We start from the raw sequence: 13,157 nt of genomic DNA, 5'->3' as shown, positions 1-13,157 counted from the left end.
CAGAGGGAGAAAGAAGGATGGGATGCAAAATAAAGCAATTTTCAATGGGTCCCTCAAGTAAACACCACAGACGTTCTGCATTACTAGTACTCAGCACTAAAAACACTGTAGCACTCTGCATCTTCAAAGCACACCACAAATATTAAACTAACATTTCAAGGAAGAAAAAGGCAGAGAGGTTAAGTGATGTGCCCAAGGTCACTGTGGGAATGTCAGGGATTAGAACTCAGCAGTTCTTGGCACAGACCATATTCTCTACACAAATTTGGTTTTTAACTGCAAGATAGGTTAAATAACCAACCTGATCCGTTCATTTCAAGATCTTTCATAATGCTAATTTATTTATTTATTTATTTATTTACAGTTGGGCAATCACATTTATGCTGCTACTTAATTTAACACCTTACAAACTTTGCTGCTTGGATTTGCTCCTTTCGTGCTCTCTCTCCTTTCCTCCTACCTAATTCTCTCTCCCTTCCATTCCTATCATTTAAAACATTTTCATGCCATACTACCATACCTTGGCCACTTCTTGTTCACTCTCCACCTGCAGCCTTTCCTGTTCTTCGATGTCCAGGTTGAATTCCTGCTGATCCAGTCTCTCAATATCAGGCGCCTGTTCATTTTCATACATCATTTCCTGAATCTGAATTTTATTTAAAACGTACAAGGAGCAAAAGTGAATTCATCTGAATATGAATAGAAGGAATACTATTTTCTAGCACATTATTAGACTGTGTATCAGATAAGAGCTGTTCTATAAATTATTAAACTTTTAACTACTCTCATGTAGATTTCACAATCTCAGCTGAAGAGGGTTATATATACATGGGGGTTTATATATACATAAATATTTTTCTTCCTCTTTCTTTATGCTGGTTTAGAGGTGACATTTGAAAATAAGTGTCTGAGTTCCTTTTCAGCATGATTATTTATTGTACAGCACACTCAGTATTCTGGCTATAAGCTTAAAAGAAATAGCTTATTTGCATTTTTGTATGGTTGTCTTAATTCATGTAACTTGAATACCTTTCATAACATGAGTATGAGTTTGCCAACTTTCTAAAGAGGGAGATGCTTTGTTTTTAGTACAGTGAAAATCACTTATATAAATGTTAATAATAATAAATATCTATTTCTTCTATTTGACAGCAGGCATTTTTAAAGAGACATTGTCAAAGGTGACAGACCCAAAATTTAACCTATCCTAAAAGTGAAACTCTCTTCTGCAAATCTTGATCCTGAATTATCAATATTATTATCTACATTTTACATGCAGGGAGCTAAGCCACAGGTGTGTAGTGACTTCCCCACGATCACAGGATAGGTCAGTGGCAGAGCTAGGAACAAAAGCCTGGATTTCCCATTTCCCAGTCCAGAGCTTATTGAATCATTGAATCACAAGGCCTGTAAAATTTAATTAAATACTACTGACTGTGACCCAAATTCAGCAATGCACTTTAGGTCATGCTTAACTTTAAGCACCTGCTTAAATCCATCCATTTCAGCAAAGCACTTAGGCATTGATGCAGTGAAGCATCCCTATTCAGAAAAGGCATTTAAATATGTACTTAGTGTTAGCATGTATTTAAGTCCCAGTGAACTCAAAGTTATGCTTTAAGTTAACTTAAAGTTAAGCATGTGCTCAAGTGTTTTCCTGAATCAGGCCTTTAGGGTATGTCTACACTTTGAGCTTGGGGTGAGATTCCCAGCTCAAGGACAAATACTCCCACTCATCCAGCTAGCATGTTAAAAACAGAGTGTAGCCATGGCAGTGCAAGTGTTAGGAAGGACTAGCCACCCCGAGTATGTGGCTAGGGTCTCGGGTGGGTAAGTACTCAGGGCAGCTACCTCTTCCCGCTGCTTGTACTGCCATGGCTACATTCTACTTTTAGCATGCTACCTTGATCAGAACTAGCATATGTATGTCTCCTCAACCTGGGACTCTCACTCCTAGCTTGAAGTGCAGACATCATATACTCTTAGTTTCATTACAGTTAGGAACCTGCTTAGACTCTTTGCTGAATCAGGGCCTATGATGTTGAACAACCCACAGCCAAAACAATTCAGGGTGATTGTTTCGGGATCAAGTTTGCAAGGTGCTGAGTTTCCAGTGTCTTTGACTCCCATGTACATCAATAGGAGTTGAGAGCACAGAACACTTCAGAGGAGGCAGGCATCAACTTGCCAGATGGGGCCTTTGTTTGCAGGATTCATTTCTATTTTAGTATCCTAACTCTTCACAGCCTGAGAAGTCAGGCAGAGCAGAGGGGCAGTGACATGTACACTAGTGAACCAAACTAAAGGCCAGCTAGTAAGGCTCTGCCTTACAGACAGCAACATGGAGGGGACAGCAGCCTCTGCATGTGGGTGGTGAGAGGACATGCAGGGGCCAGTATACTAGGGGACGTAATCTACACAAGATATAGGGCTGACACAAATTACTCCCCTTTTGAAGTAAAAGGGGAACTCAAGTCTGGTTCCTGGTATGTTCCTAGTGCAGTGCACCTATGTGCTATGCCTTGCTCAGGGCTTGTGGCAAATGGAGCCTAGACCTGGTCGGTATTATTAAAGCATCCATGGAAGCAAACTAAAAGTGGCAGGTGGAACCAATTTCCCTGGAAGCAACTTGTGAACAGTCTCAAACACTCACAGTTTTACGGAGCTTTTTAATTCCTTTTTTCAGTTCTTTCCTCTTATCAGCAAACTTCTTGATCTCTTCTTTGATGGCCTGGGTGCAATAAATATATGATTGAAGGAAAAAAGTAGATGAGGAGAACAAGAAAAGAAAAGAAATGACTAAACTTTGGATACAAACATTTTACACATTTAAAACCTGGAATTAAGGAGCGGATAGACAACAGCAAAAGATTCATTAAACTGTGCACCATGTATAATCTGTGCATTGAGGGACACTTTTCCCACATCATAGAAAACACAAACTAACATGGAAGTCAAATGATGAAATGACTGAGAAACAACTGGATCACATTGCCGTCAGCAGACCACAGAGAAGATCGCTGCTAGATATTCAATCTTTTACAAGTGCTGATGTAAGAAGTTACCACTACGTTCTCATCGGAACAGTTAGCCTGTCTTTTTAGCTTTATTCCAAGAAGAAAAGAGAGATGGTATTTGATGTGAAGAAGATGTTTGACCCAGAAATCAGGAAGGTTTTTAAAATCCAGCTCATAACGGGATTTCAGGAGTGATGGTTAATGAATGATGATATACAGGAACAATGGGCTCACTTCAAAGATGTTTTTTGGGAAGCTGCCACAACTTCATTCGGACCAAGAGGATCAAGGAAAGAAGAGTGAATACGATCAGGCACATGGAAACTGACTGAGGAAAGAAAAGCCTTAAAAAAGAGGAACGTACAGGCAACATGACAAGAAGAACAATGTACATTACAACAGGAATATGTGAAGAAAGATGAAGTAAAAAAGTCATGTTGGATAGATAAGAAAGAATAGCTTGATGAAAAAGCGAGAGAAGCTGAAGAAGCGTCAGTGAGCGATGATTAAGAAACTATTTCAGATGTGTAGGCTATTTGTCATCACGGTTACAGAGTCACAGTGGTATTATAAAATCAAAAGATGAAAGATTGTTAACAATGAAAGTAAAACAAAATAAATGATGGTGAGAACATTTTAATGAAATACTTAACCAGCCAGAGCCACCAGAACTAATTGATGAATGCAAAGAAGGTAAAGAATTAAATATGTCACTGCTAGAAATTTCAGAAGCAGAAATAAAAGAAGCAATTAGGCGGCTGAAAAATGGCAAAGCACCTGGTCAAGATAAGACAACCGCTGAAATGCTTAAAGCTAGGGAGGATGTGGTACTACATGAAATGCATAAACTTCCTAATACAGTTTGGGAGAAAATAATTCTATCCAGAGGATTGGAAGAAAGGTGTGATCTGTAAATTACCAACAAATGGTGTGCGATAATTGGTGAGGAATAACACTACTTTCAGTATGTGGGAAAGTGTTCTGCAGTGTACTATTGAACAGAATCAATATATAGATGAAAAATTGCAAAATGAGCAAGCAGGCTTCAAACCAAAAAGATCATGTATAGATCACCTCTCTATCCTGAGATGACTGATTGAGAAAGGGCTTGGTTACCAGAGAAGATTAGTCTTGAATTTTATAGATTTCACCAAAGCTTATGACTGCATTCACAGAGAGTCACTATGGAAGATCTTGAGACAATATCGGCTTCCTAGAAAGACAGTGTGACCACTCACAATGCTGTATGAAGATTCAAAACACTGTGTAAGGACTGAAGGTAGAGAGACCATTGGTTTGATATGGTCACTGAAGTACAGCAACATTGCATTTTATCACCTCTTCTTTTCTGCATTGTTATAGATTATGTAATAAAAATAGCAATATCAAAGGAAGATACAGGAGTTATGTGGAACAGAGTAAAACTTCAAGATCTAAACTTTGCAGATGACACTGTTCTGTTGGACACAGGTGACGGTGCCATGAAAAAAGACTACCATCAATGTCAAATGTGAGTCTGCCAAAGTAGGATTAAAAATCCGCCAGAAGAAAATTAAAGTCATGATCGCTGAATGAGGAGGCAGCAATGATGGTGGGTATGTGATTGATCGTGAAAAGTAAGACATGGTTAACAAGCATGTATATCTTGGAGGCACATTCAGTGCTGGTGGGCAACTCCATAAGGAGGTAGAAGCAAGAAGTGGAAAGGCAAGTGGAGCCTTTTCAAGATCGGCAAATATCTGGAAAAATAAGGAGATTCACACAAGAACCAAGATAAAATTATATGATGTCACTTGTGATACTTACATTGTTGTATGCTTCTGAAACTTGGCAAATGCTAGAAGCTCACAACAGGAAGCTTAATACATTCCATCAGAGATATCTGTGGAGAATACTTGGTGTCCACTGGCAGGATAAAATAATCAACACTGAAGTGTTACAAAGGACTGGTCAACAGACTGTAGAGAAACTGATTTGAGAAAGAAGACTGAAGTGGTTTGGAGATGTTGTAAAGATATCAAAAAAACTTATTCCTAGACAAGCCCTTGTCTGGATACTACCTGTTAGAAGATGGAAAAGAGGAAGACAACAGAAGACACGAGAAAACTATTGAAAAAGATGCCAATGCCATGGAAACAGATTATGATGCAGCAAGAAACAGAGAACTGACATACAGAGGTGAAAACATTGGGCTGCTTGAGGTGTCAGAAGGCATAGGAGCATCTTATCTGATCTAATAATCAAAGGTTTTAGAACCAAGTCCTTTTAGCGTAACCTAGCCTTGTACTAGTGGATTCGAAAGGGAAAAAAAAATTTCCTCTGGACTAATTAAAAGGTGAAGTGAATTAACAGATCATACCCATTCTGAAAGCTATGGTGGCCTGTTGGGTTCTAAGTTTTGCAGATTGATCACTTAGGGGAAATTTTACAATTCCTCTGCACCTCAGTGACTCTGGAATTTGCTCCCTCCTTCCTCTTCTTCAAAGTGGATTCGAAACTTTACACAGCCCAATTGCCATTAATGGCAACTGGATGGATGTGATCCTGATGCGAGATGGACTCCATAGTCTGAAAGCCCTCAGTCAGCCCTATGAGGAATGGTGCGCTTTCCTGAGATCACCCAGGAAGACAATGATATTCGTCAGGTTTCAGAGTAACAGCCGTGTTAGTCTGTATTCGCAAAAAGAAAAGGAGGACTTGTGGCACCTTAGAGACTAACCAATTTATTTGAGCATAAGCTTTCGTGCGCTACAGCTCACTTCATCGGATGCATACTGTGGAAAGTTTAGAAGATCTTATTATATACACACAAAGCATGAAAAAATACCTCCTCCCGCCCCACTCTCCTGCTGGTAATAGCTTATCTAAAGTGATCACTCTCCTTACAATGTGTATGATAATCAAGGTGGGCCATTTCCAACGCAAATCCAGGTTTTCTCACACACCCCCGCCCCCCCCCCCCCACAAACTCACTCTCCTGCTGGTAATAGCTTATCCAAAGTGACCACTCTCCTTACATTGTCAGGCATTTCCTTTGTTTTCTCCCCACCCTTCACCTGAAAGCACAGATGATACATAGAGCTCTATCTTACATGAGGACCATTCACCAGCCACATATTTGTGTGTTTGAAAAATATATGTACTAACAATAAAATCAGCAGTTGCCAAGGTCACAAAGCTCTACATCTTCTTTCTTCCCTTCTTAGCCCTGCGAGGCATTTGTCTTTTTAAAATGTGGTCCTTTCTTTGCACAGGAGTCTTACTCCAACAATGGCTTGGAACAACTCCAGGGTCTTTCAGATTTACCTCACAATCCTAAGTATTGATTTAACAATGCAGTGAAATTTGGTATGATGGCTCATGGGAAGAAGGAAGCACATTTGCTTGGTTTCTGATGCTGATCCATTTGTGCAAGTTTCTGAGTTATATTTTTAGAAAATCTTTCTGGGCTTCAGGATAATCAGCCTGCTGCTCAATGGCTCCAGTTGTCGAAGAGTCTTATTTTTTTATTATTTTTATGGCAATAATGTGTAGACGCCCCATTGTGCTACCACTATTCAAACATATAACAAAGAAACAGTCCCTGCCCCAAAGAGTTTACAATCCTGGGCCAAGATTTTCAAAAACTGATTAGTGATTTTGGGTGCTCAACTTTCAACACCTTCACAGGGCCTGATTTCCAGAAAATGCTGAGTATCCACTCTGAAAATTAGGCCCCCAAGGCGAGGCATCCAAAATCACTCGTCATTTTTGAATATTTTGTCCCTGGTTGGTGCCTGTTCTGTAAAAATACCTTCTGTACTTTCTGGTTGAGCCAGGTCATTTCATCAGTACTGAGTATGTTCAGGTTGAGGTAGCTATCTTCATCCATCACTTCCACACTTGGTTTCTTCTGGAGCATTTCCTGACATTCAAATTTTAAGCCAGGCATTTACACAGATCTATTTCCAAAATGCCTAGTTCAGACAATACATATTCCACTCAATCCTTTATTCATACTTCACACTTTTTATAAAAACTGCCTCAAATATGAATATTCAGAGAAAACAAGAGAAAATTTAAGATAGCAGATTGAAAAATTCAGGTAAATTCTTAAGGAGTACTTCATCAGAAGATATATTACAATGTTCTTCTCATCTCCCTGGCAACTTCTGTGTTAGGGTCTGAACCTGCAAACCCTTGCTACCGTGCATATGTACTATAGTACAGATGACACCTGGAAAAACTGTTTTGCATCATCACAATAAAAAATAAGTCTGACGTTAATAAATTCAATTGTCTAGGGCAGATTTGAATAGATTTAGTGAAATCTGAGGACATGTGAACACCTTGGTCCCTAAAACTATTCTTATTTTCATGAGAATTCTATCCCAGAAGTAAAATAATTAAACAAAGACCACTTATTCTCAGGATTTTCCCCCTTTCGCCTAGAAACTCTCCTAGGGGAAGAGCACTGTCTCAGGATACGGTAAACTTTGTACATTTGTAATGGTGGATCAAATTTCGTCTCAAGAATTATCTCGATCTTTTCCCCCACCCCTTTAAAGATAATTTTTTTTTTCAAATTTTTAAAAAGTTTCAGACCTGAGACTCCATTTCCAAGGATGATTCCAGTAGGGACTCTGTTGCAATGTTCCACTCCTCCATGGACTTTAAAACAGCATTTTCATTGTAAATTGAGTTGTTCAGAAAGGCGAGAATGAGTCGCCAATCATCAGTAGGTTCCTTAATTTCATCTTCTCCAGTCCTACTGGGAAAAAGGAGGAACTGACATGTTTTTCTGTGTATTATGGAAAAGGCTGAAGAATTTAAAACCTTTTATTACAATATATTAAGCTGATTGAAATTTGGAGTTTCTGTCCCACAGGAAATTCCAGTACAGGCATTTCAGCGTTTTCACCCCGAAGTGGGACTAAAGGTCAAACTACTGAAATTTTTCACAGCATGAAAAATTCTGAAAAATTACGATTTGGAAACATCAAAACATTTCGTTTTGAAATTTTCAATCAAAATGAAATGTTTTAACAGTTCCAAATTGAAAAGTTTTGTTTCAAGCTGGGTCAACATTAATCCTTGCATTTGCCTCTGTGGTGCCTCATGGGAGTTGTAGTTCCAGGTGCCTCATAACTCCATTCCACACTATGTGCTCTGCTCCCCAGCTGGACTTCACCTCCCTTGATATACGGTGGTTTATCCCTGTGGCTGAGCCACTGCAGTGCTACATGGGACTTATGTGAATCCATATAAGTATGGATCCAGTGAGCCTCTTCCAAATGGCCTATTTGGGGCTGGCTGGCAGGGAGCCCACATGTATGGTATTCAGTGGCATAAAGAGATCCCTATGTGTCGCTACTATACCTGCCACTCTCTATGCAAGTCTTAAGTGCATCCATAAGGTGAACAGAGCATCTTCTCTGAGTTGCGTTGAATTTCAAGTTAAATCTTTAATCATAGAATCATAGAAATATAGGGCTGGAAAGGACCTTCAGAGAACATGTAGGCCAGCCCTCTGTGCTGAAGCAAGACCAAGTATACCTACACCATCCTGACAGGTGTTTAACCTGTTCTTAAAACCCTCCATTGATGGGGATTCTACAACCTCACTTGGAAGCCTATTTCAGTACTTAACCTTATCCTTATAGTTAGAAAGTTTTTCCTAATATCTACCCTAAATCTCACTTGCTGCAGATTAAGCCCATTTCTTCTTGTCCTAGCTTCAGTGGACACAGAGAACAATTGATCACCATCCTCTTTATAACAGCACTTTACATATTTGAAGACTGTTACCAGGTCACCCCTCTGTCGTCTTTTCTCAGGATTAAACATATCCAGTTTTATTAACCTTTCCACCTAGGTCAGGTTTTTTAAACTTTTTATCATTTTTTTGCTCTCCGTTGGACTTTCTATAATTTATCCACAGCTTTCTTAAAGTGTGGCACCCAAAACTGGACACAATTCTCCACCTGAGGCCTCACCAGCACTGAGTAGAGCGGGACAATTATTTCCCAGGTCTTTCATACAATACACCTGTTAATATGCCCCAGAATTATATTAACCTTTCTCACAATTGCATCACGCTGGACTCGTATTCAATTTGTGGTCCACTATAACCCTCAGATCCTTTTCAGCACTACTACCACCTAGCCAATTATTCCCTATTTTGTATTTATTCCTTTAATTTTTCCTTCTGAAGTGTAGTATTTTGTACTTGTCTTTACTGAATTTCATCTTGTTGATTTCAGATCAGTTCTCCAATTTATTTAGGCCATTTTGAATTCTAATCCTGTCCTCCAAAGTGCTTGCAGCTCCTCCCAGGTTGTTGTTATCTGCAAGTTTTATAAGCACACACCCCACTCCCTTATTCAAGACATTAATGAAAATGTTGACTAGTACGAGGCCCAGGACAGACCCCTGCGGGATATCACTAGATAAGTCTTCTCAGTTTGACAGCGAACTAGGCTTTAAGTTTCAGAGTAACAGCCGTGTTAGTCTGTATTCGCAAAAAGAAAAGGAGTACTAAGTGTGGTCTTTTAATCAGGCGTGTACCCACCTTATAGTAATTTCATCTAAAACTAGATTTCCCTAGTTTGTTTATGAGAATGTCATGTGGGACTATGTCAAATGTCTTACTATGAACATACAGCATAAATCTGCATATATCACATCTACAGCTATCCCCCTAGCGACTAGGCCAGTAACTTTTCCATTGTAACCTTTCAATGCTTCTGAATGCCTCCTTCTAAAGCTTAGTTACAACCACATATTATTGCAAACAGCTAAGTAAACACAATTATATCACAAATTCTCAAGCGGGGGGGATCAAGTTTTTTTTATAAGTTACAACTACTTTTCCTTTCTTTATAACTAGATGGAATGGGGATCCCAAAGCTTTTTTCTGTTGTGATATGGGGTCACACTATGGGAAAGGCCAAGGACCAATGAACTATATTATTCTGTCTTTAAACTTTTATTTGTTTTAAGGCTGATAAAGGGGTCAGATTTACAGCACCAGAGACGGAAGTTCTCAGGATGGATATGGCACAGTTAGATAGGATTCTCTAACAATATATTCAGGGCTGTACTAGTCAGAAATATTACGACAGTTCCTGCCCAGAGATCTTGTAGTCTAGACAACAGACAAAGTACAGACAATATGCAGTAGGGGATGCGAATGTCCAAGATGTAGAGGAACTGGTCACTATGTGTATGTACATAATCTTAATGATTTTATATTCTTAATGATCTGGTGGGACAACCTCTAGGGGTGAGAGGAAGGGAAGTCAATATCCAAAGCCCATTCAATCCAAAGCCTCTCTGGTGTGACTGACAAGTAGCAGCATCAATATGTTTCTGTGAAACAACAATATCTGTTTGCAGTTTCCACCATGGGAAAGAAACCACTTTTCTAATACTTACCCCAGAATAGCTTACAAATGGCCTAAAGCCAATAATTTCTTAAAAGGGGAAATTTTCCTTCATTTTTTCTTTTTAATTACTTTTATTCATCAAAGTCTGTCTTCCCTGAGTTTTTTATTTTAGCCTTAAGATGCTCTACATAACTAAGTCCTAAAGATAATCCTAAATTTGAACTGCAGCCATAGCTGGGCTGATCAGCTTAGTCAAGTGATTTCAGCTGATTAACTGCCCAGGTTTGGTAATCACAGATTGCTGCTGTTAGGTTGTATACTATCTGTCTGTACAGAAGACAATAAAACTAACTTCCACATAATACAACATATTGCCTAAAGCTTTTAACTGCATGCAGAAATTAGTGTGTTTGGGCACCAGTATTCATATTATCAATATAATCAGTTAAACTTATACATACTTCCATTTTAGGCATACAAGGGTACCATCATCCATGCCATTGACAAGCAGGAACTGGCCATCCAATGAAAATGCCAAGGATCCAATTCCCTGTCCTTGGTAAGAATGGCAATGCTCCCGAGCAACTGTTTCCTGAAAGAGTTACAGAAACAATATCAGGTCAGGAGCAAATATGTTTTTCTACAGGAATATGTCACTAAATTCTGTTAATAGGCTCCCTTGTTTAAAATGCTCCTTTGTATTAGGATAAAACTTTATCCAAAATGTCATTAAGGAGTATAAAAACTACTAGAATGTGTGGTTTTAAAAGGTGGGCCAAGTTTTGACTCAGGCCTTGGAATAAGTTCCTAGGACTGAACCATTAGGTTAATTTCTCAGATGTCTGTGATGCACAGCAAAATTATCTACTAGAAGATTTACTGTAGAAGAAAATAAGCGGCAAATGATCACACACACACACAACCTCTGAAAATAAAAGCATCCATCATAAAAATAAACATCAGACTAGTCAATTGTATAATACAATTTCCTTTTCTCTTCAAGTGTAGCAAGTCTTTTTCTGTAGCAATGTATATATTTGCTTTCATTACACTGATCCATGCAGTAACTCCCGACTGCTCTGATCAACATAGGTTTAATGAGACCTGTGCACTGATGCCTACCAAAGTAACAGCATCATGGATAAACAATACTCCATCCTTAGCCACTGATGCCAACAGCTGGCTGTTAGGTGACAAATGGAGGAACCCTGGTGCAAACTGGTGGCTTGGAATCCTCTTCTCTGATAAAGTAACTGACACATCTTTCCAGGTTTTCTATAAACCAAACAAAATACAAAACAGCAATTGAGATGATGGAAGTATCAACAGCTGGCCATATAAAACTGAGTGATAATGCTGGCAGGTACAAATAGCTTGTTGGATTATCTTTCACATATGTTGCTATTTATAAGAGTTATGGGCCTGGGGGTGGGTATATCATTGCTATGCTGATAATACGTTATCTCATCCTCTCTAGTTGCAGAAGGGGATATAGTAGATGTTTTAGGAGTTGCAATCAATGGAGGTGCCTAAGCTGGAGCCCCTCTGCTTAAAAGGGAAGAGCCTGCCAGCAAGGTTTTCTCCATGAGGATTTACTCTCCCACTTGGTCTGAAATAGCACAGATCTGTTGACCCTCAAGGCATATTAGATAAGAGTCCATCTCTTTCTGCAGGGTTTTGGGTTGGTCGGGAAGTTCAGAAGATTGGTGTTTGTGGGTGGAGTAGGGTATTTTTGTGGAGGAAGTGAAATTTTCACTTTTGGATAATTATTTTCTGGGTGGTGGGAGCTGTTTGTATGTTTAAACATATGTGAAAAGTCACCTAGAGACTTGGACATGCACCTTTTCATGTGTCCTATAGATCCAAATAAATATTGCAGAAATCTGAAATTGAGTGATTCAGAACTACCTGAGACTGAGCCAGACAGAAATTATGCAGATTGGCTCAGGAAGGAAATGTAGAGAGCAACACATTCCCTAGACATCCATGGATTCAGAGGCCTAATGTCTAGTTCTAGCTCTTGAGAAAGAATTGCTATTCGAAGTACAGGTGTCAGCCATTCTTCAGGTTTGTACCATTTTAAGAATGCTGCCACATTGTGGTCATTGCTCTGGCGTGCTGATCTAATGCCTGTGATACACACTTCTGAGGTGGAGAACTGCAGTGAGCACCATGTAGGTTCCAAATAGGGTTGACCTATTTTACATTAAGCTAGTGGAGAATGATGCAATTTGATATGTGTCAGGGATAGGTAGAAGAGATTTTGCTTACTTACTGCTGTGCTCATGCCCCACATTTCTTGTGTTGACAACATTACAATATTTAACTCCACCCAAAAAGCAGCATCAGAGAAATACCTTTTTGGTGAGATGGTATTTACAGATGAAAGGTGCGTGTTTGCAGTAGCCATACACAGTGTCACCTTTCTGTCTGACTGCTGAGGACAGGGGGTATTCTAGTTCGTACTGGTGCTTCTGAATGACACTGTTCTTTAGCATCCCTCTTTCATCAATACACTCATCATTGTCTATCGGATTGAAAGAGACAAGATGGAAAAGACATCACTGATGCTAGAGCAGACATTTCACCTTTAAAAATAATATGGTAGCTGTGAAAAACAAAAGCAAATTTTAATGTACCAGCTAATCTCAGCAGGGAGGGTGGGTGGTCTAATATTTTGAGCAGGGGACTGGGAGTCTGGCGTCTCAGCTTTACCACTGACTCTATATGACCTTGGATAAGTTACGTAAGTCCAACTTTTCACCAGGGCATC

The 13,157-nt window shown here is 39.3% G+C and overlaps 1 protein-coding gene across 5 annotated transcripts in view; it reads right to left on the bottom strand.

Annotated features, from left to right (window-relative positions):
* Window positions 1-13,157, bottom strand: part of CFAP43 (cilia and flagella associated protein 43) — a 100,498-nt gene that overhangs the window by 49,801 nt on the left and 37,540 nt on the right. For 4 of the 5 annotated variants that reach the window (XM_073354443.2, XM_073354439.2, XM_073354441.2 and 1 more), the window contains 7 exons: window positions 12,742-12,911; window positions 11,507-11,659; window positions 10,846-10,976; window positions 7,602-7,767; window positions 6,811-6,921; window positions 2,654-2,731; window positions 521-646 (listed from right to left, as the gene is read on the bottom strand). In XM_073354443.2, coding sequence (XP_073210544.2) covers window positions 521-646; window positions 2,654-2,731; window positions 6,811-6,921; window positions 7,602-7,767; window positions 10,846-10,976; window positions 11,507-11,659; window positions 12,742-12,911 — 935 coding nt within the window. The remainder of the gene's footprint in view (window positions 1-520; window positions 647-2,653; window positions 2,732-6,810; window positions 6,922-7,601; window positions 7,768-10,845; window positions 10,977-11,506; window positions 11,660-12,741; window positions 12,912-13,157) is intronic. The other variant, XM_073354440.2, reaches the window with a different exon arrangement.

The sequence above is a fragment of the Lepidochelys kempii genome, chromosome 7, assembly GCF_965140285.1.
Source record: "Lepidochelys kempii isolate rLepKem1 chromosome 7, rLepKem1.hap1, whole genome shotgun sequence".
NCBI classification, from domain to species: Eukaryota; Metazoa; Chordata; order Testudines; family Cheloniidae; genus Lepidochelys; species Lepidochelys kempii.
The sequence above is the reverse complement of the archived record's forward strand: the minus strand, read 5'-3'. Positions and strand labels throughout refer to the sequence as shown.